Source organism: Carcharodon carcharias, chromosome 23 (assembly GCF_017639515.1).
Source record: "Carcharodon carcharias isolate sCarCar2 chromosome 23, sCarCar2.pri, whole genome shotgun sequence".
Taxonomy (NCBI): Eukaryota; Metazoa; Chordata; class Chondrichthyes; order Lamniformes; family Lamnidae; genus Carcharodon; species Carcharodon carcharias.
This window is the reverse complement of record NC_054489.1, coordinates 12,129,840-12,154,993: the sequence shown is the minus strand read 5'-3', so window position 1 is coordinate 12,154,993 and position 25,154 is coordinate 12,129,840. Positions and strand designations below refer to the sequence as shown.

At 45.5% G+C, this 25,154-nt stretch overlaps 1 protein-coding gene across 3 annotated transcripts in view; it reads right to left on the bottom strand.

Annotated features, from left to right (window-relative positions):
- Positions 1 to 1,593: 1,593 nt before the first annotated feature.
- tbkbp1 (TBK1 binding protein 1) overlaps positions 1,594 to 25,154 on the bottom strand; it is a 135,091-nt gene continuing 111,530 nt past the window's right edge. For all 3 annotated transcript variants that reach the window (XM_041173841.1, XM_041173843.1, XM_041173842.1), the window contains exons 8-10: positions 15,726 to 15,844; positions 9,384 to 9,808; positions 1,594 to 2,487 (exon numbers count right to left, since the gene is read on the bottom strand). In XM_041173841.1, the coding sequence (XP_041029775.1) occupies positions 2,359 to 2,487; positions 9,384 to 9,808; positions 15,726 to 15,844 (673 nt within the window). In that variant the 3' untranslated portion in view covers positions 1,594 to 2,358. The remainder of the gene's footprint in view (positions 2,488 to 9,383; positions 9,809 to 15,725; positions 15,845 to 25,154) is intronic.

Genomic DNA, 25,154 nt, shown 5'->3' with positions numbered 1-25,154 from the left:
CATTTCTACTTCTCTTCAGCTCTGAAGAAGAGTCATACGGACTCAAAACGTTAACTCTGTTTCTTTCTCCATAGATGCTGTCAGATCTGCCGAGTTTTTCCACATTATCTGTTTTTGTTCCAAATATTCTGGGGACATGGGTTCAAATCCACCATGGCAGATGTTGGAATAAAAAATAAAATCCTTTTAACCTCAGTTAATAAAACCTGGAATATAAAGCTAGTCTCAGTAATGGTGACCATGACAATTATCATCGATCGTTATAAAAACCCATCTGGTTCACTAATGCCCTTTAGGGAACGAAATCTGCCATTCTTACCTGGTCTGGCCTACACGTGACTCCAAACCCACAGCAATGTGGTTGACTCTTAACCGCCCACAGTTCAAGGACAATCAGGGATGGGCAACAAATGCTGGCCTTGCCAATGATGCCCAGACCTCCAGGCAAATGAAGAGGAAAAGAAATGGAAACTGCCCCTGTAAAACCTGTCACACTATAATTACACCCTCTTTCCGATACTGGTATTACAGCACTTCCACTGGAGGGATAGAATAGCATAGTGCAACAAGTTTTCATTCTATACATGAACATAGAAGTTTAGTATGGATAAAGTTGAGAGGAAATGCTTGCAAGTGTAAAACTTTTCATTATCATATACACAGAATGCAAAATTCTATGATCTCTTTGTGATTATGTCCAGAACAAATCCTAGGGCAGGATTTTCCAACCCCATCCGCTGCCAGGATAATCCGGTCCTGCCGAATGTCAATGGGCTTTTGGCTGGGCTGCTGCAACTCCTGTGGTGGATCCCACCACGATGGGGCTGGAAAATCCCGGCCCTTGAATCACTAGGCTCTTTAAACTACCAGAAACTCAATATGATGCAAGGGATGATGTGTTAAAACTTTTCACTGATATTTGTGCATGCATATATATGTAAACGTGAGAAATATAAAATTTCCACTTAGTTTGGTAAGGTTGAAGATAATTATAATACTACTTAAGCCATCACTCAGTTGGTAGAACTCTCATATCTGAGTCAGGTAATTGTGAGCGCAAATCCCACTCCAGAGACTTGAGCACAAAAATTTAGGCTGATGCTTCAGTGCAGTACTGAGGGAGTGCTGCAGTGTCAGAGGTGTTGTCTTTTACATGAGATGTTAAATCAAGACTTCTCTGCCCTCTCAGGATGTAAAGGATCCCGTGGCAGCATTTCAAAGAAGAGCAGAGGAGTTCTCCTTGGTATCCTGACCAATATTGATCCCTCAATCAACATCATAAAAACAGATTATCTGCTCATTATCACATTGTTATTTGTGGGAGTTTGCTGTGTGGAAATTGGCTGCCACATTTCCTACTTTGACTACACAGTGACTACACATCACTGGCTGTAAAGTGCCCTGGAATGTCCTGTTGTCATGAAAGATGCTTTTTAATGCAAGTCTTTATTTCCTCCCCTTACAGACAGAGGCTGAATCCACACTGGCCTGTAACAGATTCTATGTATGAGGTAAAATGCCAAGAACTGTGAATAAAAGCCATGCTTGTGACAATGTGACATGACTTTGAATCATGTATTGTCAATATTAATAAGTTAAATTTGTTTTATTTTCTACTGTGGTACACCAAGGTGTGCAATACCATAAATAGAATTCTCAACTTGGAGTCAATGGGATATATAAAGTAGGCCAATTCGCCCTATTGCCAAGCCCTTGGCACATTTGTCATTTAGACATATGGACTGCTTTTTCCCAATGTCAATCTATCAGTTATATTCTGCATCTCCCCTCTCCTCAACAACAATTATATTCTTGGAATACTTCAGTCATTAGAAGCCAACTGTACTGGTATCACTGTACTCCACAGAAAAACTGTTCTGATAATGCAAATACCAATGCAATCTACACTGTTAAACTATGGGCTTCCCAATTTTACTTCAACACCCTTCTGTTGTCTCTCTTCATTATGCATTGGGACATCTTCAGTTCTCCAGTTATTCATTCCAGCATCACCAAATCCATACTGATCAAGGTTCAAGTATTTTGCTTCTGGAAGTAAACTGATTGCACTGGAAGACATATCATTTGTCATGTTTAACAGCAACTGATCAAAGGTTTTCATCTTCTTTCCTCAAATTTGGCAGAGTGTTCAGTCAGTATTTCTATTTTCTTCTTAGGTTCATCCAAGATTAATCATCATCTCCGTCCAACCCCAACGGGAAAAAAACAGGTTAGTGAGTAGAAAGTTTGATTTTTTTTTCGTTCTGTAACAAAAGCTATCTTGCATCAGTTTTCAAGCCACTTGTTTGCTTCGTCGTTTTCTTCAATCCTTCCATGACTTAGTGAGGAGCATAGCTATCAGATCTTGCTGTTTTCCAAATGGGTATCAATGTGTTTTATGAGGGCGTCATCTGGGTAGTTGAGGGGAAAGGCCAACTGACACAGCGGGCAGCTCCTGATGTCCGAGTCTCCTGTTTCCATCCAAAGCTGGGCAGGGGGAAAAGAACAAAAGAGTAAAATGTTCTGTGTTTGAATTGTTTTTGAGCAGATTTCTTGCCTTGACATCAATTACTTAAGTTAATAATCGGTGACTAAATTCTTGCATTGAAAGCCAGTCACTCATTCAGTGCCGCAGAAGGCTTGAGTTTCAGCATTCCAAATACACTCAACCAACCTTCCAATGATTATTTCCAGATAAGATTTAGGGATGATGGCTTAATGTTAAGCATAGCACACGGTGAACGGTTAGGCTATACAGAGTAAGGAGGGGTCGCCGGTTTGAATCCCGGTGTATGTTGGATTTTTTGAACTATGATGGAGTGTTACAGTTTCCCTTGACACCTTGGGCAAGGTACAAGAAATAATGGCCAGGGTACCTGATCACCATCCCGTGATCCTACAGGAAGTGCGCATCAGCAGGAGATAGGGTAGGCTGCATCCACATAATAGCCTGCCTGTCCTCAGCAAGTCTCAGACTGAAGAAGGATTTGAGTGTGGTGCAATCGGCATCCATTAAGTCTTACGTCAACATAGGTCTCCAACTTCAGAGGTGTTAAGTGAAGAAAATAGGAGAGGTAACAAGAGGACAAGGAAAGCAGAAATATAGGGACCTTTGCACAATTAAGTTTTATCATGGAATCATCAAAGACACAGTAGACATTCTCAGTTACCATCATTTCAAATCATGGCGATTTCTGAACATTGGTAAAGCTCCCAGTGCTCTTTCCCAACAATGTACTTCACCTTAAGCTCCGAATAGTTCCCCCTCATTGCAACAGACTAATGCTTCTATTTCCCACTCCACTTGTACTCACAGTCTCCCTGAGTGGCACTGCCATTTCTGATCTGTAAGACAAACAACCCTCAAATCATAGGCCATTCATCCTATTGCAAATGAGCTGGTTCTCTGTGAGAATTAGCCAGTTAGTCTCATTTTCCTGCCCTTTCCCCATATTCTTCATAACTTTTCTTCCTCAAATATTCATTTGCTTCCCTTTTAAAATCTATCCACTATTGCTTCAACCAAGTTCTAACCGTGCAATCATTCCTTGGACAAGGTTTCCATTTCTATCTTTAATCTGCTCTGCATTTTCTTTAACTTGTCTTTTACCCTTGATGCGTGTATAAATTCTTTATTATTTATCTTTTAATTAACTGCCAGTTTTTTCTTACAGAATTATAGAACTGTACAGCACAGAAGGGGGCCATTCAACCCATCAATTCTGTGCCGGCTCCTATGAAGAGCAATCCAGTTTGTCCCACCACCCCCACGCCCGCTGCTCTAACCCATATTCCTGCATTTTTTTACTCCTTCAAATATTTATCCAATTCCCCATTTGAATGCCACTATTGAATCTGATTCCACTGCCCTTACAGACAGTGCATTCCAGATGCTAACCACTCATTGAGTAAACGATTTCCACATATTGACTCTGACTCTTTCGCTAATCTCATTAAAAATCTGTATCTTCTGGTAATCAACTCCTCAGCCACTGGAAACGTTTCTCTTCACTTACTGTATCTAAACACTTCAGGATTTTAAACACCTTTAGTCAATGCCTTTGTCTTTCTAACCTTTTTTACTTGCTCACATTATCTTCTGTAGTCTTTTTCATTTTCTTTTCTAATCTTAGCCCTTGGTTTGTCAGGTGCCTCTTTTGGTATCAGTTTAATGATTTTCCCCCCAATCCAAGAGACACCAGATTTTGCCGCACCCCCTTTCATTTTTTTTTTGTCCATCTGTGGGGTGTGGGCTTCGCTGGCTGGGCCAGAATTTATTGCCCACCCCTAATTGCCCTTGAGAAGGTGGTAGTGAGCAGCCTTCTTGAAACGCTGCAGTCCATGTGAGACTATACCTGGTGAGACAACACCCTAAGTATCTCCTGTTTGAAAATTTTTTGCTTCTCCACTGTCTTGTCTGCCAATTTTTCATTCAAAAACAGAATTACCTGGAAAAACTCAGCAGGTCTGGCAGCATCGGCGGAGGAGAAAAGAGTCGACGTTTCGAGTCCTCATGACCCTTTGACAGAACTGGTTCTGTCTAAGTTCTGTCGAAGGGTCATGAGGACTCGAAACGTCCACTCTTTTCTTCTCCGCCGATGCTGCCAGACCTGCTGAGTTTTTCCAGGTAATTCTGTTTTTGTTTCGGATTTCCAGCATCCGCAGGTTTTTTGTTTTTAATTTTTCATTCAATTTATTTGAGTGATTTCCCTTTTTATTTTGCTGAACTTAAACTTTTATTTTCTCTTGTAATTGGGTATTTTTACCTTCTCCTTTTCAATTTTTATATCAAACCTTATAACGTTACAGTTACTAGATGTTCTCTCAGCCCTTACATTACCAACTCGCCTCACTTTCTTCCTGGAATTAAATCCTTCTCAGCCAAATTAAAATCGTATGGATTTATCTGCTGCCCTGGTTGGAGGTCTCTGTCTAATTCTGTGCTGTGTTGGGATGCTACAAATCAAACCTCAGTTTGCTTCCTTACAGGGAAGGCAGTGGTGCGGTCACTGGACTATTACTCCAGATACCCAGAGTATCTGGGGACCTGGGCTTGAATCTCACCATGGCAGATAGTGAATTTAAATTCAATTAAAAATCTGGAATTAAAAGTCAAATGATAACTGTGAAACCATTGTTGTAATTCGGTGTGAGGGGCAGAAATCAGTTTCACGCCGGTATGAAAGAACAGTGGGATCATCCGATGCTGTCGAACCCGCGAATCCTGCTGGAGGCTGGCATGAACCCAATTTGCATCTCGGTAAAGGGATGCAAAGTAAGGTCTGACTGGGATCACCACCACCCTCCTTCCCCTCACTGCTCCCCACGCCAGGTTTACCATTACGCCGGCGGGAAAACACGCCAGCCCAGAACACGTCTGGACAAGCGAGACATGCAGAGGTCAGGACTCACCGTTCGGGCCTCGATCAGACCGTGGACATCCGAGGACAGAAGATGCTGGAGCCCTAAGGGTACCAGACCAGAGAGGAACAGTTGCATTGCATGCTGGGTGGGTTCGCACGGACATGGCTCCACCGCAAAGCAGCTCTCGGAAAGTGGAATGTCACTGCTGATGCTTCGGGTCTGCTTCAGAACATCACGGTCTGTGCCATGGGCTGTTACAGAAGATCGGCAAGTGGGGGGAGAGGACGGTCTGGCTGTGACTGGGAGAGGTGGATACGCGGGGGGTGGGGTGGGGGGAGAATGATGGTGGCTGGGAGGGGAGGGAAACGAAGATGTCGGGAGGAGGGTGTAACAGGGGAGATTACAACGAGTGGGGAGGTAGGTGTAATTGGGGCGAAAGGTGTACAGGAGGGAGTTTGGAGGGGGGAAGGTGTCTGAGAGGAGGAGAGAGTTCAGAGGGGGGAGTAAGGGTGGGGGGGGGAGTAAGGGTGGGGGAGGGAGTAAGTGGGGGGGCGCTGGATGTTCAGGCGAATGTGCAAGGGTCAATTACTGCCTCCTGGAGAGTGAACTAAGGGTGAGTGTGGTAGAAGGGAAAGGTAAGTGTGAGAGGGGTCAGAGGGAACTGGTCGTGTGGGAGGGTGAGGGTGTGTCTCTTGCGGTAGAAGGAACAGCAAGGGTGGTTGGTGGGGACTCAGGGGGAGACGCAGGCCCTTGGGTGGGAATGAGGATGTCCGGAGGTGGGGGGGTCAATGTGGATGGGAGTAGTGTTCTCAGGAAGGTAGGGAATGTACACATTCACCTGGACATCCTGGGTAGACAAGGGTTCAAGTTGGGGAGGTGGAAAGCAATGGCAGTGGGGGATTGACAGTGATGGGGGGATAGGACATGGGTGAAAGGGGGAGGGGAAAGGACAGAGGAGCTGACAATATATTGACCACGACTATGGTTGTTGAAATGGAAAGTGAGCGGAGCTTCGTGTTGGACGGGCACAGGTGCTGCATGGGAGTGAGGTCAGTGGGTGGGCAGAGATGTAGGTCAACTCAGACGGACAACTGAAAGAGAATCACAGCAGGCAGCAATGAAAATGCTCAGGACAGTGAGATAGGTGTGATGGATGAAGGCTCCGCGTGCATGGGAGAGTGTTTGCACAAGGTTCTGAAAGGCCCTGCCACACACACACTTCTCTCTCCAGAATAAGTTTTGATCCAGCTGTGTGCAGGTGAATTGGGTGGTGGGTGGGATGCAGTGGGAGGGCTTGCGAAGCCTGTTAATGAAGCTGAAAGACAACGGTCCACATTACTCAGTGAAAGTGAATATATTTTCAGGTTATAAAGGGACAAAATTTGTTCACCCATGCAACCACTTGTGATCAGAATGTCTTAACCTTTCTAGCCCAGCACTTTTTCTAGGTGCTGCCCTGACATCCGCAGCAGGGGCGGAGACAGTCTGTGCAATGGTTGGCCTTGTTACCTCTGATGAATATGATGTGCGTCCTCTGGAAAGCCGAAACCTTGGGGGCCCCAGATTGCTTTGGTTTCCTCCTCTGGGCCAGCAGCTACCTCTGCAGTGACAGAGGACCAGGCTGAGGGGGTCACAGGCAAAAGGGACTCCGAGATTCCTGAGTGGATGACCCAGAGGTGTCTAGCTGCTGCTCCTCCTCCCTTTGGGTGCCTGAGGGCCCTGGCCAGACTCCTTGAGGAGAAGGACATCATTGAGGTGCCCTGCTTCCCTCTCGTGTTGCCACTGCAGGAACTCACCCATGGCTTCTGCGATGGAGTGCAGGTCTGCGCGCATCTCCGCATTCTGCTAGACCAGGGTACCCATGGCGTCCTCCATCCTCCCCATGGAGACCTCCATGTGTGCATATGTAGGCATCACTTCATCAGAGAGCAGGCAGACACACTCCTCTGACTGGTGTGCCACTCTGATGAGGACTTCCAACAGCTCTGCATGATGTTCCCCGGCCTTCTGTTGACTCTCCATGATGAGTTGGAAGGCCGAATCCAGAGGCTCATCATCTGACACGGACCTCACAGATGCCTCTTCCCAGCAGTCCTCCAAATGCCAGGGGGCTTGGCTGAACCTGCCTCCTCTCGCTTCGGACACGTGTCCATGCAGTGACCACCAGATTGTGAACCTGAACCTGCTCTAGATCCAGGTCCCACCGAGGTGTGTGTCCCTGCACTGGTGCAGGGTGTGGGTAAGCGCTGTGATGGGTCTTCCAGGCTGCTTATTTCCAGCTCTTCAATGGAGAAGGTGTCCTCTTGGCTGGAGGTAAGGACATGGATGGAGTTGGGGGACTGGCTGGATGAGGGTGTCGGTCGCTTGGCAGAGCTCCCTGTGAACCAAAGTAGAGATAATTAGCGCATGGCAGCAGAGTCAAAAGCAGGAGAGAGAATACTCACAGTTATGTTGAGAGAGGGATGATATGGTGCAGGATCCTCCAGTGGGTGTTCACCGCCATTCTCACCAGTCAGCGTGATGGCAGGCTCCACAAAGTGAGTGAGGAGCCTCGGCCTGGGATCTCTCCCTGCTGCTGTGAGCCAGCTTCTCCTGCATGAAAACAGATGGAGAGAGTGTGAGCAGGACACATGGCACTGTGTGGAATGTTTGTGTGCTGAGTGGAACCATGGACAGGACGGAGGGCAGGAGCTCCAGAGGATATGAACCTGATGGAGATGTGCGGGTGCGTGTGAGAGTTGGTGGTGTTGTCCCTTGAGGTTTGAGATCCCTGTGAGCGTGTGATGGGTTTGGGAGTGTGTGAGTTGAGAGTGATGAGGTGGTTGACTTACCCTGGTGGAACAGATGAGATCATTCATCCTCTTTCTGCCCTGGATGGCTGACATCCTCTGTGCTCTGGTGGCGCTGACCACTGCTGCCACCCCCTCCCAGGCCGGATTGATGTCTCTGGTGGACCTCCTCCAGCCAGAGCCTGGGGAGAGGGCATTGCAACGGCCTTCCACTGCGTCCAGCTGTTGCGCCAGAGAGGCGTCACTAAATCTGGGGGCTGCCGTCTTCTTTGATTTCAGGGCCTGAATCAGGGTGCGCTCTGGTGCACTTTAACTACATAGCCCGGAGCGAGGAAACGCTGAGGTCATGGTGTGGCGGGCAAATCCCAGTCCGCCCGCCGGTGATCCGGTGTGTTTCCCGTGAACCCATTATTAATGAGGCAGGATGCAGCTGGAAGCAGATGATCTGGCACAAAAACCCACCATTGCAGCCGGCGGGTAAAACAATGTTTTTCACATCCTCTACCGCACTTAGTGCAAATCTTGGGACGATACCGCTCTTAGTGAAGTTTTTTATAAATCAAAAAGCTTGTAAAACATGCCTGTTAGAGTCCTGGCACTCAAAAGAGCCAGCTCAATGTGTAGACCCTCCTTGAAGCCGTGCATGAAGGGCACAGTTAGTGCAAGTTCACAACTGTGAATAATTCATCCTCAATGCAGCCAGTTTTGTGGCTGGGGTCAGCTTCTATTGCGATGGTTTTTAAACCAGAGCAGAAGATCGTGGAATATTGATTTATGCTGGAGGTAATTTGAGATCAAAATCCCGCGATCTTCTGCGTGGCATGCACAATCATGGAGAAACTCTGCCCTTTCCATGTTCAAATAACCATCTTCTAACTTTCCTGTTCATTTGCCCAGTGGATAGTCCGCAGTCTTCACCCACTTGTTACCAACTCGCAAATGAGAGGAATCGGCTTTTCGCTGCTTACCCTCCCAAAACCTTTCAGAATTTTGCAAACTTCTATTAGCTGCTTCATAAATCTTTTCAGTTCCAATCAACAACGAGAAAGCAATATTTTTAACAGCTATCTGAGCTTAATCTGGACCGAATTAGAACAAAACTTCCAGAGATGAAAGGAACACCTCAGTCCACTAAAACACTGAGTAATATTGTCCTGTAATGAAAAACTTGACGAAGAATGCCCAAGTTTACACTGAGGTCAACTGGGATCAGTAAAACTGCAGACCTACATTGATGGAAGGCCACGACTGGGCGTGCTCCGATCTGGAATATTCGGTAGAACTCCTATTCATGGCAATGTCTGGGATGGGGAGCGCTGTGCAGGAAGAAGTGCTCCTCATTCCCCTGTCCAAAGTTCCGGGAGGACTATGGGTCATCCAATCCTCATCATCAGACTCTAACGGTTGATCAAAGGGGCCATCGTCTGTGCCATCAGGCACCTTAAGGTAATCACTGGCGAGGTAACGGCTGTGCGTTGGTGAGGATTGGTCATCTGCTGTCAGCCGAGATGGCATTGTATGGTTTTCCACTTTTGCATCGCTGGCTTCAGAGTAGCTACGGCGCCCTTGAAAGTTAGCGCGGAGACGATGGCTGGTACTCCTGGGGTAGCTGGAGTAGGCGACTTGCCTCATATGGACAGAGAGTTGGGGACGGGCTGAGGAATGAAGTAAAGCAACAGATTTAAGATTTAATATACCCTAGAAAGCAAGAAAGAACTTGCATTTATACAGCACCTTTGAGTGGCCCCAGAGCACCCCTAAGCCCTCACAATCCCTAGTGTCCTTTTGAACCATTGTAATGGAAGGGAAATGTGGCAGCCATTGTGTGCACAGCAAGTGTCTGACAAACAGCAATGAGAATGGTAAAAACAAAAAACTGCGGATGCTGGAAATCCAAAACAGAAACAGAATTACCTGGAAAAACTCAGCAGGTCTGGCAGCATCGGTGGAAAAGAAAAGAGTTGATGTTTCGAGTCCTCATGACCCTTCAGCAGAACTGGGTGAATCCAAGGAGAGGGGTGAAATATAAGCTGGTTTAAGGTTGGGTGGGGGGGTGGGAGTGGTGGTGAAGAGGAGTTGGGGGGGATGGTGGGGGCATTGGGTGGGGGGAGAGAAGTGGAGGGGGTGGTGTGGTTGTAGGGACAAGCAAGCAGTGATAGGAGCAGATAATCAAAAGAGGAAATATAACCACTATTTTCCATTATTTTTAAATCTTTTATGGCCCTCCACCCCCACTAGAGCTATACCTTGAATGCCCTACCATCCATTCTAACCACCTATTTCCATTATTTTTAAATCTTTTATGGCCCCCCATCTCCACTAGAGCTGTACCTTGAGTGCCCTACCATCCATTCTTAATTAGTACATTCGTTTAGATAATATCACCAACTTCAACACCTCTGTGTTCTTTTGTTCTTTTGTCTGTGACATCTTTTGATTATCTGCTCCTATCACTGCTTGCTTGTCCCTACAACCACACCACCCCCTCCACTTCTCTCCCCCCACCTTAAACCAGGTTATATTTCACCCCTCTCCTTGGATTCACCCAGTTCTGCTGAAGGGTCATGAGGACTCAAAACATCAACTCTTTTCTTCTCTGCCGATGCTGCCAGACCTGCTGAGTTTTTCCAGGTAATTCTGTTTTAGCAATGAGAGTGGTCTTCAGGATTGCGTACTCAAGTCCTTGCAATGGGCCCTTGAATCCACAAGCTTCTGAGTTAGAGACCAAGGGTGCTGCCACTGAGCCAAAGCTAATATCTATAGAAATTTAGACTCAGTGCAGAACCTGTAAGAAGTGACAGAGGGGAAATTTTAACCACTGGTGGAAACCGGGTGGGGCAGTCAGTTAAAATAAAACAGGGGACTTTAACTCACTTTGCCTACCATCCTGAGGTGGCTGACTGCAATTTCAAATTGCAAGTAATGAGGACGCCTATCAGAATGCAATGGGGTCCTTCCATAAATGGTTGCTGGCTCATCCAGATGTCATCCAGGCCTGACTGCAATTTTTGATTAAGATTTGAGTGGGGAAAAGCAACAATGATGGTTTCCCCACCAGGCTAAAGATATCAGGAGCTGGGTCAAGAGCCAGGAGTGGAGTAGTAAGATAAAACTTCATTGAAGTTCCCCTTTGGGGTCATGAGGATGGGAATGATTCTTGTCAGGAGACCTTGAGCCTCCCTTGCCCGTAGGCTTTCTCCCGACCTCCTCCTACTCACCTATTGCCTGTCCCCTACTGAATCTACCTCAGTGCCGGGAATTGATCCTGCAGATCCCTATAGGCAACCCCCAGCTCCTCCCACCAACCGCCCCCGAAATCCACCAGTTCATGCCCACCAGCCAGGTAATGGTTTGATGATGCTGAATAGGAGATTGACAAGCTCTAACTAAATGAGGCCTGAGAGCTAAAACTATCCAGGCTCCATATTGCGGAGGGTCAGGGGTGTTGCCCTCACCTCAACTCCAGCAAGCACTGATCCTATCTGGAGGCAAAATCGCCCCCAACAAAGGGATATTTTAAATATAGTTTGGGGGTGCAGTCAGGGTAAGTGAACATTTTATAATAGGTCAAAAGTTCTCCGTCTCTTCCCACAAAGATGAAGGTTGGCTCTGTTGGTAGAAGCTTTTGCCTCTGAGATGTGAGTTCAAGCCACAGCCCAGGGCTGTGTTCTCTCTCCCCTTGTCCACTCTCTTCCCACCTACATCCGCGATTCCTCTGATGCCCTACATCATATCAACAATTTCCAGTTCCCTGGCCCCAACCGCCTCCTCTTCACCCTGGATGTCCAATCCCTCTACACCTCCACCCCACACCGGGATGGTCTGAGGGCTCTCCGCTTCTTCCTCAAACAGAGGCCCAAACAATTCCCATCCACCATTATTCTCCTCTGATTGGCTGAACTTGTTCTCTCACTGAATAATTTCTCCTTTGATTCATCTCACTTCCTCCAAATAAAAGGCGTGGCTATGGGTACCCGCATGGGCCCCAGTTATGCCTGTCTCTTTATGGGGTATGTGGAACATTCCTTATCCCAGTCCTACTGGGGCCCCCCTCACAACTTTTTTCTTGGCACATCAATAAATGTTTCGGTGGTGCTTCATGCTCTCGTCTGGACATGGAAAAAATTATCAATTTTGCTTCCAATTTCCACCCCTCCATCACCTTCACATGATTTATCTCTGACACTACTCTTCCCTCCCTTGACCTCTCTGTCTTAATTTCTGGTGATTGACTGTCCACCAATATTCACTTCAAGCCCACCGACTCCCACAGCTACCTCGACTACAGCTCCTCACACCCTGCTTCCTGTAAGGACTCCATCCCATTCTCCCAGTTCCTTTGCCTCCATTACATCCGTTCCGATGATGCCACTTCCAAAATGGTGCTTCTAACACGTCTTCCTTCCTCCTTAACCAAGGTTTCCCACCCACTGTAGTTGACAGGTCCCTCAGCCGTGTCCGACCCATTTCCCGCGCCCCTGCCCTCATACCTTCCTCTCCCTCCCAAAACGTCCAATCCCGCTACACCTCCACCCCACACTAGGATGGTCTGAGGGCTCTCCGCTTCTTCCTCAAACAGAGGCCCGAACAATCCCCATCCACCATTATTCTCCTCTGATTGGCTGAACTTGTTCTCTCACTGAATAATTCAAGATCCCTCTTGTCCTCACTTTTCACCCCATCAGCCTCCACATTCAAAGGATTATCCTCCTCCATTTCCGCCAACTCCAGTATGATGCCACCACCAAACATATCTTCCCTTCACCGCACCCCCCCCCCCCACCCCCCCCCACCCCATCAGCATTATGTAGGGACCATTCCCTCCGGGACACCCTGGTCCACTCCACCATAACCTCATCTCCCACCCACGGCACCTTCCCATGCAATCGCACAAGGTGCAACACCTGTTCCTTTACCTCCTCCCTCCTCACTGTCCAAGGGTCCAAACACTCCTTTCAGGCGAAGGAGCGCTTCACTTGCACCTCCCTCAATTTAGTCTACTGCATTCGTTGCTCCCAATGTGGTTTCTTCTACATTGGAGAGACCAAACGCAGACTGGGTGACCACTTTGCGGAACACCTTCAGTCTGTCTGCAAGCATGACCCAGACCTCCCTGTCGCTTGCCATTTCAACACACCACCCTGAGCCCATGCCCACATGTCCATCCTTGGCCTGCTGCAATGTTCCAGTGAAGCTCAACACAAAATGGAGGAACAGCACCTCATCTTCCGATTAGGCACTTTACAGCCTTCTGGACTGAATATTGAGTTCAACAAATTCAGACCATAAACTCTGTCCTCCATGCTCATCCCCTTTTTATCCCCTTTTGTCAATATACATTTTCATTGCTTAATTTTTATTTCTTCGTTTTTAAATTTTTATTTTTTATCCACGTATTTTTATTTATTTTCATTTTTATTCATTGTTTTATCCCCACCTTTTATCATATTTTCAATCTTTTTTCCCACCATCGTCCCCTCCCCCCACCCCAGCCCCACAAGGACCATCTGACACGTGTTCATGTTGCTCTTTCCAGAGTGCTTACCCTTGTCCTGCTATTATCACATTCTGCTTTCTGACCTTAATGCCACCATCAGCACCTCCTTTAGCCAGTACCATTATCATTAACACCTCTTTGTTCTTTTGTCCATGACATCTCTGGCAATCTCTCCCTTGCCCCACCTATCGCTGGCTTTCTATCCAGCTTCACCTGCTCCACCCCCCCTTACACAGTATAAATTTCATTACATTTTTGTTTCTCTTTAGTTCTGAAGAAGAATCTTCTCAAAAGGTTAAATCTGTCTTTTTTCTCTCCACAGATGCTGTTAGAATTGCTGAGTTTTTCCAGCATTTTCCATTTTTGTTTCAGATTTCCAGCATCCACGGTATTTTGCTTTTATCTTCAACATATATTCTAGGCCCTCATTCCAGTGCAGCGCTGAAGGAGTGCTGCATGATTGGAGGCGCCTTCTTTTCAGATCCTAAGATTTTTTTAAAATTCTTTTACACAGGGCATGTGCATTGTTATCTAGGCCAGCATTTATTGCCCTTGAGAAGGTGCTGGTGGGCTGCTGCCTTGAACACATGGAGGTCCATGTGGCGTAGGTATGCCCAGTTGCTGTTCAGGAGGGATTTACAGGGCTGGGTGTGTCTGTTGTCATTGCCAGTGCCTAGGTCAATGCCAGGTGGTCTGTCCACTTTCATTCCTTTGTGACAGTTTGGTACAACTGAGTGGCTTTGCTGGGTCATTTCAGTGGGCATTTAAGAGTCAACCAACATTGCAGTGGGTCTAGAGTCACATGGGTCAGACCAGATAAGGATGGCAAATTTCCTTTCCAAGGGACATTAGTGAACCAGGTGGTCACCATTATTGAAACCAACTTTGTAATTCCAAGTTTGTTAATTGCATATAAATTTCACCAGCTATTGTGGTGGGATGTGAACCCCTGCACCCAGAGCATTAGCCTGGGCCTACTGATTTACTAGCCCAGTGACATTACCACTATACCTCCTCCTCCCCAGACCTTTCGGGTCAAACAGACTCAAAATGTTTCTCTCTCCACAGATGCTGCCAGTCCTGCTGAGTTCTCCCAGCATTTTCTGTTTTTGTTTCAGGTTTCCAGCACCTGTAGTATTTCACTTTTATATTAAGATCAGGGAGATTTCCTGGGGTGCTGGTCAACATTTCTCTCTCGGTCAACTCCAACAAAAATAGGCCAACAAATTGTTATTGGTTGTAGCGTTTTGCTTTGAGTTGGACAGCTCCTATTGTCAGCTACATAACAATAGTATCTGCCCCTCAAAAAGGCAATAGAATGATCTGAACAGTCCAGAGATGATGAGGCCAACTGTTGCACTCCAGTTGCCACTTCAGATCAATCATTTAGCTCCACCCAGTTCAATTTGCCTCTATAGGACTGTGATTTGCCAAATTCCCCAGTAACCGCTATATTATATCCTTTTCTCTTCTGTGTGCCAAGAAGCTGAACTGAAAGAATCCAATAGGAGCTCATGAGATGTCAGCCTCTCTGCTGAATGTAAAGCCAACATAAACTCCATTAGAAATCCTGTCTGAGTAGTTGCACTTCTCGAAGCAGCCAAAGCACTAAGTACCATCTGATATTACTATCTTGCTGTAGACCTGGATACAATGACCTGAGGGGTGCTTGTTAATACCATTGAATCACTGACAGAATATAAAGTCCTGTGTTATATCCCCAATCTAAGTGCATGCTAGTTAAACTCTTACAATTTTATTTGAATCCAATAGTTTTTAAAGTTCCTGCAAGGTGTTTGCAACTTAGGTTCTATTCCTGAACTGAAGTTTCTCCCACACCTCTGCCCCCTATTTTTGCACTGCTGTGACCACTGGATGAAGCTTATTCAGTTTGGATTCTGGGAGATCATAAGGGCATGGTGAGAATGAGATTCCAGATGTAGGAGATGATAGGCATGAACAATACATGTTTAAAAAAAGTCAATGATTGGCTTCTGGTTAGTGATGATGATAGGAATGATAGTTCTGAGCAGGTTGATTTCCGTGATTGCCCCATGCGTATATTTGCCATTCACCATTATTAGTCAGCTCTTCCTCTGAAAGCCTCCTCAGGATCTCGGTCTGAGCCTCGGTCAGACTGCGCAGCTGGCAGAGTTCTTGGGCCAGCTCAGTGTAAGCAAGTGCCAGCTTTTCCCTGAAAGAAGAAATCGAAGAAAAGTCAGATGGATGTCAAACAGGACAGGACCAGGGTAGTGTCAGTTGGTAGGACTCTCGCTTGAGTCAAAAAGTTGGGGATTCAAGTCCCACTCCAAGGATTAAGCAAAAAGGTTAGAACTGGGTTTCTGGGAGGGAATGCTGCATGGTCGGAGATGCTGAATTTTGGATGAAACATTAAACCAAAGCCCTGCCTATTTTCTCAGGTATAAAAGACCCTGCGGCACTTTTTCCAAGAAGAACAGGGGAGTTCTCCCCGCTGTCCTAGCCAATATTTATCCTTCAAGCAACATCACAAAAACAGATCAAAAACAAAAATACCTGGAAAAACTCAGCAGGTCTGGCAGCATCTGCGGAGAGGAACACAGTTAACGTTTCAAGTCCATATGACCCTTCAACAGAACTAAGTAAAAATAGAAAAGAGGTGAAATATAAGCTGGTTAAGTGGGGTGGGGGGGGGGTGGTGGGGTGCGTGGGGGAGAGGGTAGAGCTGGATAGAGGGCCAGTGATAGGTGGAGATAACCAAAAGATGTCACAGACGAAAGGACAAAGAGGTGTTGAAGGTGGTGATATTATCTAAGGAATGTGCTAATTAGGGGTAGAAAGCAGGGCAAGCAAGGTTCAGATAGCCCTAGTGGGGGTGGGGTGGGGTGAAGGAATTGAAATAGGCTAAAAGGCAGAGATAAAACAATGGATGGAAATACATTTAAAAATAATGGAAATAGGTGGGAAAAGAAAAATCTACATAAATTATTGGGGGAAAAAAAGGTGGGATCAGAAGGAGGGTGGGGATGGAGGAGAGAGTTCATGATCTAAAATTGTTGAACTCAATATTCAGTCCGGAAGGCTGTAAAGTGCCTAGTCGGAAGATGAGGTGCTGTTCCTCCAGTTTGCCTTGAGCTTCACTGGAACAACGCAGCAGGCCAAGGATAGACATGTGGGCATGAGAGCAGGGTGGAGTGTTGAAATAGCAAGCGATAGGGAGGTTTGGGTCATGCTTGCGGACAGACCGAAGGTGTTCCGCAAAGCGGTCACCCAGTCTGCGTTTGATCTCTCCAATGTAGAGGAAACCTCATTGGGAGCAACGAATGCAGTAGACTAAGTTGAGGGAAGTGCAAGTGAAATGCTGCTTCACTTGAAAGGAGTGTTTGGGCCCTTGGACGGTGAGGACCCTACACCTCAACCCCCTCCCACTTACCCTCCCATGCAACCCCAGAAGCCGCAACACCTGCCCCTTTACTTCCCCTCTCCTCACTGTCCAAGGGCCCAAACACTCCTTTCAAGTGAAGCAGCATTTCACTTGCACTTCCCTCAATTTAGTCTACTGCATTCGTTGCTCCCAATGCGGTTTCCTCTACATTGGTGAGACCAAATGCAGACTGGGTGACCGCTTTGCAGAACACCTGCGGTCTGTCCACAAGCATGACCCAGACCTCCCTGTCGCTTGCCATTTCAACACTCCACCCTGCTCTCATGCCCACATGTCTGTCCTTGGCCTGCTGCAATGTTCCAGTGAAGCTCAACACAAACTGGTGGAACAGCACCTCATCTTCAGACTAGGCACTTTACAGCCTTCCGGACTGAATATTGAGTTCAACAACTTTAGATCTTGAACTCTCTCCTCCATCCCCACCCCCTTTCCAATCCCCCCTTTTTTTTCTCAATAATTTATATCGATTTTTCTTTTCCCACCTATTTCCATTATTTTTAAATGTATTTCCATCCATTGTTTTATCTCTGCCTTTTAGCCTTTTTCGATTCCTTCACCCCACCCCACCCCCACTAGGGCTATTTGAACCTTGCTTGTCCTGCTTTCTACCCTTAATTAGCACATTCCTTTAGATAATATCATCACCTTCAACACCTCTTTGTCCTTTCGTCTGTGACATCTTTTGGCAATCTCCACCTTTCACTGGCCCTCTATCCAGCTCTACCCTCTCCCCCTACCCCTTAAACCAGCTTATATTTCACCTCTTTTCTATTTTTACTTAGTTCTGTTGAAGAGTCATAGGGACTCGAAACGTTAACTGTGTTCCTCTCCGCAGATGCTGCCAGACCTGCTGAGTTTTTCCAGGTATTTTTGTTTCTGTTTTAGATTTCCAGCATCTGCAGTTTTTCGCTTTTATCACAAAAACAGATCATCTACTCATTATCGCATTGTAGCCTGTAGAACCTCACTCTGCACAAATTAGCTGTCGCGTTTCCTGAATTACAAAATGATTACATTTCAAAAGTACCTCATTGGCAGCAATAAACTTTGGGATGTCCAGTGATGGTGAAAGATGCTATATAAGTGCAAGTCTTTCATTCTACAACAGAGTCAATGCTTCAGGAAAACAAGTAGTGACATAGGGGATAAATGTGCCCAAATATAGTGGCTGCTTTTTAATCAGTTAAAGGGTCACCAAACAGGAATGAGACTTATAAATGGCTGCCAGTCTATTAACTACAGTCCATTAAAGGGCTGTTAGACTCTGAAAACTATTTTCTTTTCTCTTTCAGACAGAGCTGTTCATTATTCTGCCATCAACACTCACCCTTGACTAATGCTTTGTTTCTTTATTATGACCATTACTTCTCCCTTTGTCTTATGTTCCATGATATCTTTGTTATTTAATCCCTGCCACGCTCTACCCTATCCCACACCTTAGCTTTTGTTCTTCCTGCTCCTTGCCCCACTCAACAGCATAAAATCCATCACATGTCTACCTCTCTTCAGTTCCAGAGGTCAAATTCGACTTGAAATGTTAATTCGGTTTTTCTCTCTCCACAGATGCTGCCAGACCCACTGAGTATTTCTGGCACTTTCAGTTTTTATTCCAGATTTCCAGCATCTGCAGTATTTTATTGTTATCTGAAAACTATTTTGCTGATTATGTTATTGGAGCCTCATTTACAGCAACCCCCAGGGCAGAGGGAAATGGTGGCATTGTGGTAATGTCAATCAGCTAATAAACTAGAGACCCAGACCACTACTCTGGGATGTGGTTTCAAATCCCACTGCAGCTGGTGGAGTTTAAATTCAATTAATGAAAGTGGAATATAAAACTAGTCTCAGTAATAGTGACCATGCAGAAACCATTTGGCTCCTTAATAACCTTTTAAGGAAGGAAATCTGCCATGCTAATCCAGACCCACACCAACATGGTTAACTCAAGTGGTTGAGTTCAAGGGCAATTAGGGATGGGTAGCAGATGCCCATAATATAAATAAAACAACTTTTCCTCCATTACAGGTGATATTAGGGAAAAAAATAAATAATTTCTGGCAATTGTGTTTCCACAACCAAAAAAATATCAGATCCATTAAGCTCACTTTGATAAAGGCAGTGGCTCTTTGTAAATAAAACTTAAACATTTCTTTAATGGAGAACATTCCTTGATAGAACACCTTTCATGACCTCATGGTGTCCCAAATCACTTTATAACCAATGGAGTGCTTTTGAAGTGTAGTCACGGCCACAATACAGGAAACATGGCAGCCAATTTGAAAGGAGTGAGGTCCCACAACTGTGATCATGATCAGATAATCTGTTTTTGTGATGTTGACCGAAAGATAAATTTCATCTGACTATGCAGCATTCCCTCAGTGCTGCACCGGCAATATCGGCCTAAATTTTTGTGCTCAACTGCCTGGAGTGGGACACCAACCCATAAACCTCCTAAGTCAGAGGTGAGACTATTAACACTTAGTTGGTAAAGCCATCAAGCAACTTCAATCATACGGAGCCATAAGGTCCTAACTCCAGGCAGAGGCCTGTGCTGAGCTGGTTGACCTTGGACGGTGCACTGTAGGAGTGCTCTAAACAGCCAGTGGATCTCTGAGTGGGAGGGGAATATCAGCCAGCGCTCCTGCTCTGGGTCTACTTCAAGTGACCTCAGCTGCGAGGTACGTGTGGGGACATGTCAGTTGAGAACTGGGTTGAGCTAAACCCAGCTGTGACATCCCCCTACAGTTTGACTGTACCAGGAATTGCTGCACCTCGGTGTGTTACATCCACTGTCTCTGTGCTTGTGCATGAAGAATGACTGAGGTATTCCAGGGTGCCTGGTAGATAGGAGGAGACGGTGACATAGTGGTAATGTCCCTGGACTAATAATGCAGATGCCCAGGCTTATGCCCTGCAGACACGAATTCTCCATCACAGCAGCTGGTGAAGTTTAAATTCAATTAATTAATAAATCTGGAATTGAAAGCTAGTCTCAGTAATGGTGACCATGATCATTGATTGCGGTAAAGACCCACCGGGCTCACTGATTTCCTTTAGGGCAGGAAATCTGCCATCCTTGCCTGGTCTGGCCTACATGCGACTCACAGCAAATGTGAGTGACTGTTAACTGCCCCATGAAACCCACTCAGCTATACTAAACCACTAGAAAAAAAATTTAAAAAGAATCCTAACAGCACTGTGGGTGTACCTGCACCACATGGACTGCAATGGCTCAAGAAGACTACGTGACACCACCACTTTCTCAAGGGCAGGATGGGCAACAAATTTGGGCCTTGCCAGTGATGCCCACGCCCCATGAAAGAATATATACAAATATGGAAACATCCTATCGTCAGTGGAAGGGGAACTAAAAGAAAAAAAAACAATAACTTTCAGTGAAGTTTATAAGAAATTTGAAGGCTTTTCCTACCAATAAGGTAGAGAAGGTAGCACCTTGTCAGTTTACTCATTGAACATAAAGCCTGCAAATTATTTTTATCTCAGCTACTCGCAGTTTTTCTGACCTCTGTCGCTGCCATTTCCAGTAATCATGCATGGGTATCACAATAAAACAAGCAACTTATTCACTTAAAATCTGGTCTGTGAATAGTTAGTCAAACCTTGGTGATAAAGAGACTTGTGGGTAAAAACAAAAAAACTGCGGATGCTGGAAACCCAAAACAAAAACAAAAACAGAATTACCTGGAAAAACTCAGCAGGTCTGGCAGCATCGGCGGAGAAGAAAAGAGTTGACGTTTCGAGTCCTCATGACCCTTCGACAGAACTTGAGTTCGAGTACAAGAAAGAGTTGAAATATAAGCTGGTTTAAGGTGTGTGTGTGGGGGGCGGAGAGAGAGAGAGAGAGGTGGAGTGGGGGTGTGGTTGTAGGGACAAACAAGCAGTGATAGAAGCAGATCATCAAAAGACTTGTGGGGTCTGTCCAAATGTCCCTGTTGGAAAGGTCTATCTGTTCAGTGTTCGAGCTCCTATGCTAACTGGATGGTAGGAAATAGAATCTATGCTATTGTGTAAATGCTTCATTCACTCACATCTCTCCCCACTGATTTATTGAAGGAAGCTAAACCATTTAAGACAAATAAGTTGATGTCTCCATCTAAACAGCAGAAAACCATTTGTTATGAGGGGAAAGCTATTTGTATCACCAGTAGTAACTTTGTTTTTTTTCTGATGTAAGAGTAGCAAATACAGCCACTGCTCCTGGATGAATGCTTATCTCTTGCTCGCTATTTCGACACAGCTTCTAGTGTTAGAACCTGCGCCAGGACAGCACAGACGGGGATTTGGTGTCAGACATGCTAAATGTTCATGCAAGAACGTCCATATTGGTAATTTCCACCCTGTAATGAAATGTTTTGATGCCAACTCAATCAATGTGTTGAGCATTTTGGCAAACAACTGCAACATGTTTTGCCAAATGCTTTGAAAGAAAGAGCTTGTGTTTCTATGGCACCTTTCATGACCTCTCAAACTGCTTTGTACCAAAATGAAATAATTTTGAAGCATCATCACCATTGTAAGATAGGGAAGCGGGGCAACCATTCTGTGTGCACAGCAAGCTCCAACAGACAGCAGTGAGAAAAATGACTAATTAACCTCTATAAATGACGTTGGCTGAGAGATCAGTGTGATCCACGACACTGGGGAGAATGCCCTTGCTCTTCGAATGGTGCCATGCGATCTTTCACATCCATGCGAGAGACCAGACAGACCCTTAATTTAACATTTCATCCAATAAACAGCCCAGTTGCTACCACTGAGTCACACACAATTATTTCCTTTTGAACAGCAGCTGTTGAGTGGGCAGATGTGGCAGCCATTTTGTGCACAGCAAGGTTGCAGAAACCAAAATGAGATGAATGACCAACTGGGCTGTTTGTGGGGCCATTGAGGGGAGAAAAGTTATCCAGGAGAATGGGAAAATGTCCTTTACGAACTTTCAAGGTGTACCTGAGCCACAAATAGGCAGAGAAGACCTTGGTTTAACACCAAATAGCACCTCTCAATACCACAATGCAATGCCAGGCCAGGTTATGAGTTCAAACTTCCATAATAGGGTTTGAAACATCAAGGGTTTGTGAACTGAATCAGGACATGAGAGAAAAATTATGAAAATCTACATTATTGAAAAAAGATACAAGCTTTAAAAATAATTAATTTGAAGCAGGTACTACCATAACATGGAGTGCAGACTTTGGTTACTTTAATATTACTCTTTAAATCCAGATTAAGGTACTTATTGATGCTATGTCACATTTCTATAGCTGTATATTGATTGGGTACAGTAGCATAGTGGTTATGTTACTAGTAATCTAGAGAACTCAAGCAATATGTTCAAATCTCACCTTGGCAAGTGGGGAAATTTTAATTCAGTTAAAATAAATCTGGAATGAAAAGTTAATATCAATAATGGTAGCAATAAAACCACTGGATGGTTGTTGTTTTTAAAAACCCATCAGCATCTGAACCAGTAATGTCCTTTAGGGAAGGTACATCTGCTGTCCTTATCTGGTCTGGACTATACGTGGCTGCGAACCCATGGCAATGTAGTTGACTCTAAACTGTCCTCTGAAATGGGTCATGCTACTCAAGAATCAAGAATGTGGATCACCACCACCTTCTCAAGGACAATTAGGGATGGGCAATAAATCCTGTGAATGGACCTGGGTCAAAATCTGCCCTTGTCTATGGAAAACAAGCTTCAACTGTACTAACAGTGAGAACCAGTTCCCCAAACACAAATGAAAAGATTGATGCAGAAGTCCCATATGCGTCATGTAGAGTTCCCTGGATCATAGGGGAATGGTCTTTCGCACCCATACAGCCTCTCAATGTGTTAATAACCTGTTCTACAAAAGGTGAGAATGAGCAAATGTATGAGTTTGCTGCAGTAGAACAGATGGTTGGGAATGTGTAGGATCTTCCCCGATGAGGAGCCTGTCAGTCATCAAATAAAATTCACTTAAGATAGTTGGATTAATCTTATGTTCCCCAACTCTCACCACCCAACCCCCCCATCCCCCTCCCTACCTCCCCGCCTCCCCCCATCCCCCCTCCCCCATCCCCCCACCCCCTGGGTGAGAACATGAATCTCTCAAGGAGTTGACATCATGATGCCAGTGCTTGGTGCACACACTCTGCCATGGGCGGCTTGGGTATGTGCTTATCACCTGGGTAAAGGTCACAGTCGGTTTACTTTCATAGGATTACATAGGATTATTTTAAATTCATTCATGGGACGTGGGTATCACTGGCTACACCAGCATTTAGTGCCCATCCCTAATTTCCCTTGAGAAGGTGGTGGTGAGCTGCCTTCTTGAACCGCTGCAGTCCTTGTGGTGTAGGTACACCCATAGTCCTGTCAGGCACAGAAACAGACCATTTGGCCCAACCAGTTCATATCAGTGTTTATGCTCCACTCAAACTTCCTCCCATCTTTCCTCATCTCAATTTACCATTGTAACCCTTTATTTCCTTTCCTCTCAACATTCGCACCACTCTTTTGGTGAAGAAGTTTCTTCTGAATACCCTGTTGGATTTCTTGGTGACCATCTTGTATTGATGGCCTCCAGTTCTGCTCTTCCCCATAAGAGGAAACATTCTCTCTGTATCCCCTCTATCAAAACATTTCATAGTTTGAAATTCCTCTAACAAGTCACCCTTCAGCCTTCATTTTTCAAGAGAAAAGAGACCCAGCCTGTCAGTCCTTTCCTGATATGTATGGAGACTGGCCACACTGAGTCAGCAGCTCACTCAGAGTCACTCTCCTGCATCCCAGCCAGCAGTTGAGCAGCAATATTCATTTATTTATATGTGTTGGAGGGGGTCTATGAGGGCTGTTCTTTGAATAATATTGTGGGATCTTTTGCCTCCACCTGAAAGGACAGACAGGATAATGCTGTTAACCTGTCATCTGAAAAAAAGCACCTCCAACAGTGCAGTGATTCCTCAGTGCTTCACTGGAGTGTCAGCCTAGATTATGTGTCTCTGGAGCAAGGCTTGAACCCATGACACTCTGTCTCAGAAAGCGGAGTGATACCCATTAAGCCAAGGCTGACAGAATCCCGAGCTCAATCCCTACTCTGTTGTTGAGTTATCAACAACTGCTGTAACTGGATCCGGAGTTTATTTGGGATGAGCAGGGCAGAACAGTTGCTGCTATTCAGCAATCTTTTGCTGGAAAGCACACTTGCGATGAACTCCCCTGTTGAATACCTACCAAGGGTATTTATATTTAGTCACCATGTAATTGCAATTCCATTTATGAAAGGCCCCTTATATATTGTGAGGAGAGCATCTCTCTCTTGCCTCCAGCTTCCTGTCCTAATACAGCTCTGGGAAGCCTCCATTAGCCTTTGGTGCCAGGTACTTTGAGGTGTGTCCTTGCCCTTTCACCCACAGCCCACCATGAGCTGCTGCATTCAGGGAAAGACAAGTAATGGGAGGAAATTTCACCCACTTGATTTAATGCTATATTAGTAACGTTACTTTTGCATGCAAGGTGGCAATGGAGTTGGGGGAGATACTTCCAAAACTTGCTTCACAGTGCCATCTGCTGGCCAACTCTTGTGACCAAAGGCAACTGTTTACATTCAGGATTTCCACTCTAAATAAGAGCAAAGGAAGTAGGAGCAGGAGTAGGACTTGCAGGCCCTTGAGCCTGCTCCACCATTTCAGTAAGATCTTTTACCTCAACTCCAACTTCTTGGCCTGTCCTCATTTTCCTTAATTCCTTTACGTTCACAGAAGTAGTGTCAATGCTAAATGGTAACGCACAAAAATGGGCACAAATAGCAACAACAAGAAGTTGGACAGGAGTGATTGCATACACATTTTAAAAAATATAAATGTAGATATTTGAACAGTGCGTATAAAGGGCATTATTAGCAAGCAATAAAAGCAAAATATTACAGATGCTGGAAATCTGAGACAAAAACAGAAAATGCTGGAAAACCTCAGCAGGTCTGGCAGCACCTGTGGGGAGAGAAACAGAGTTAACGTTTCAAGCCCGTATAACCCTTCGTCAACGGGTGGCTGGGTTCGGCTGGCAATTGAGCCAAAT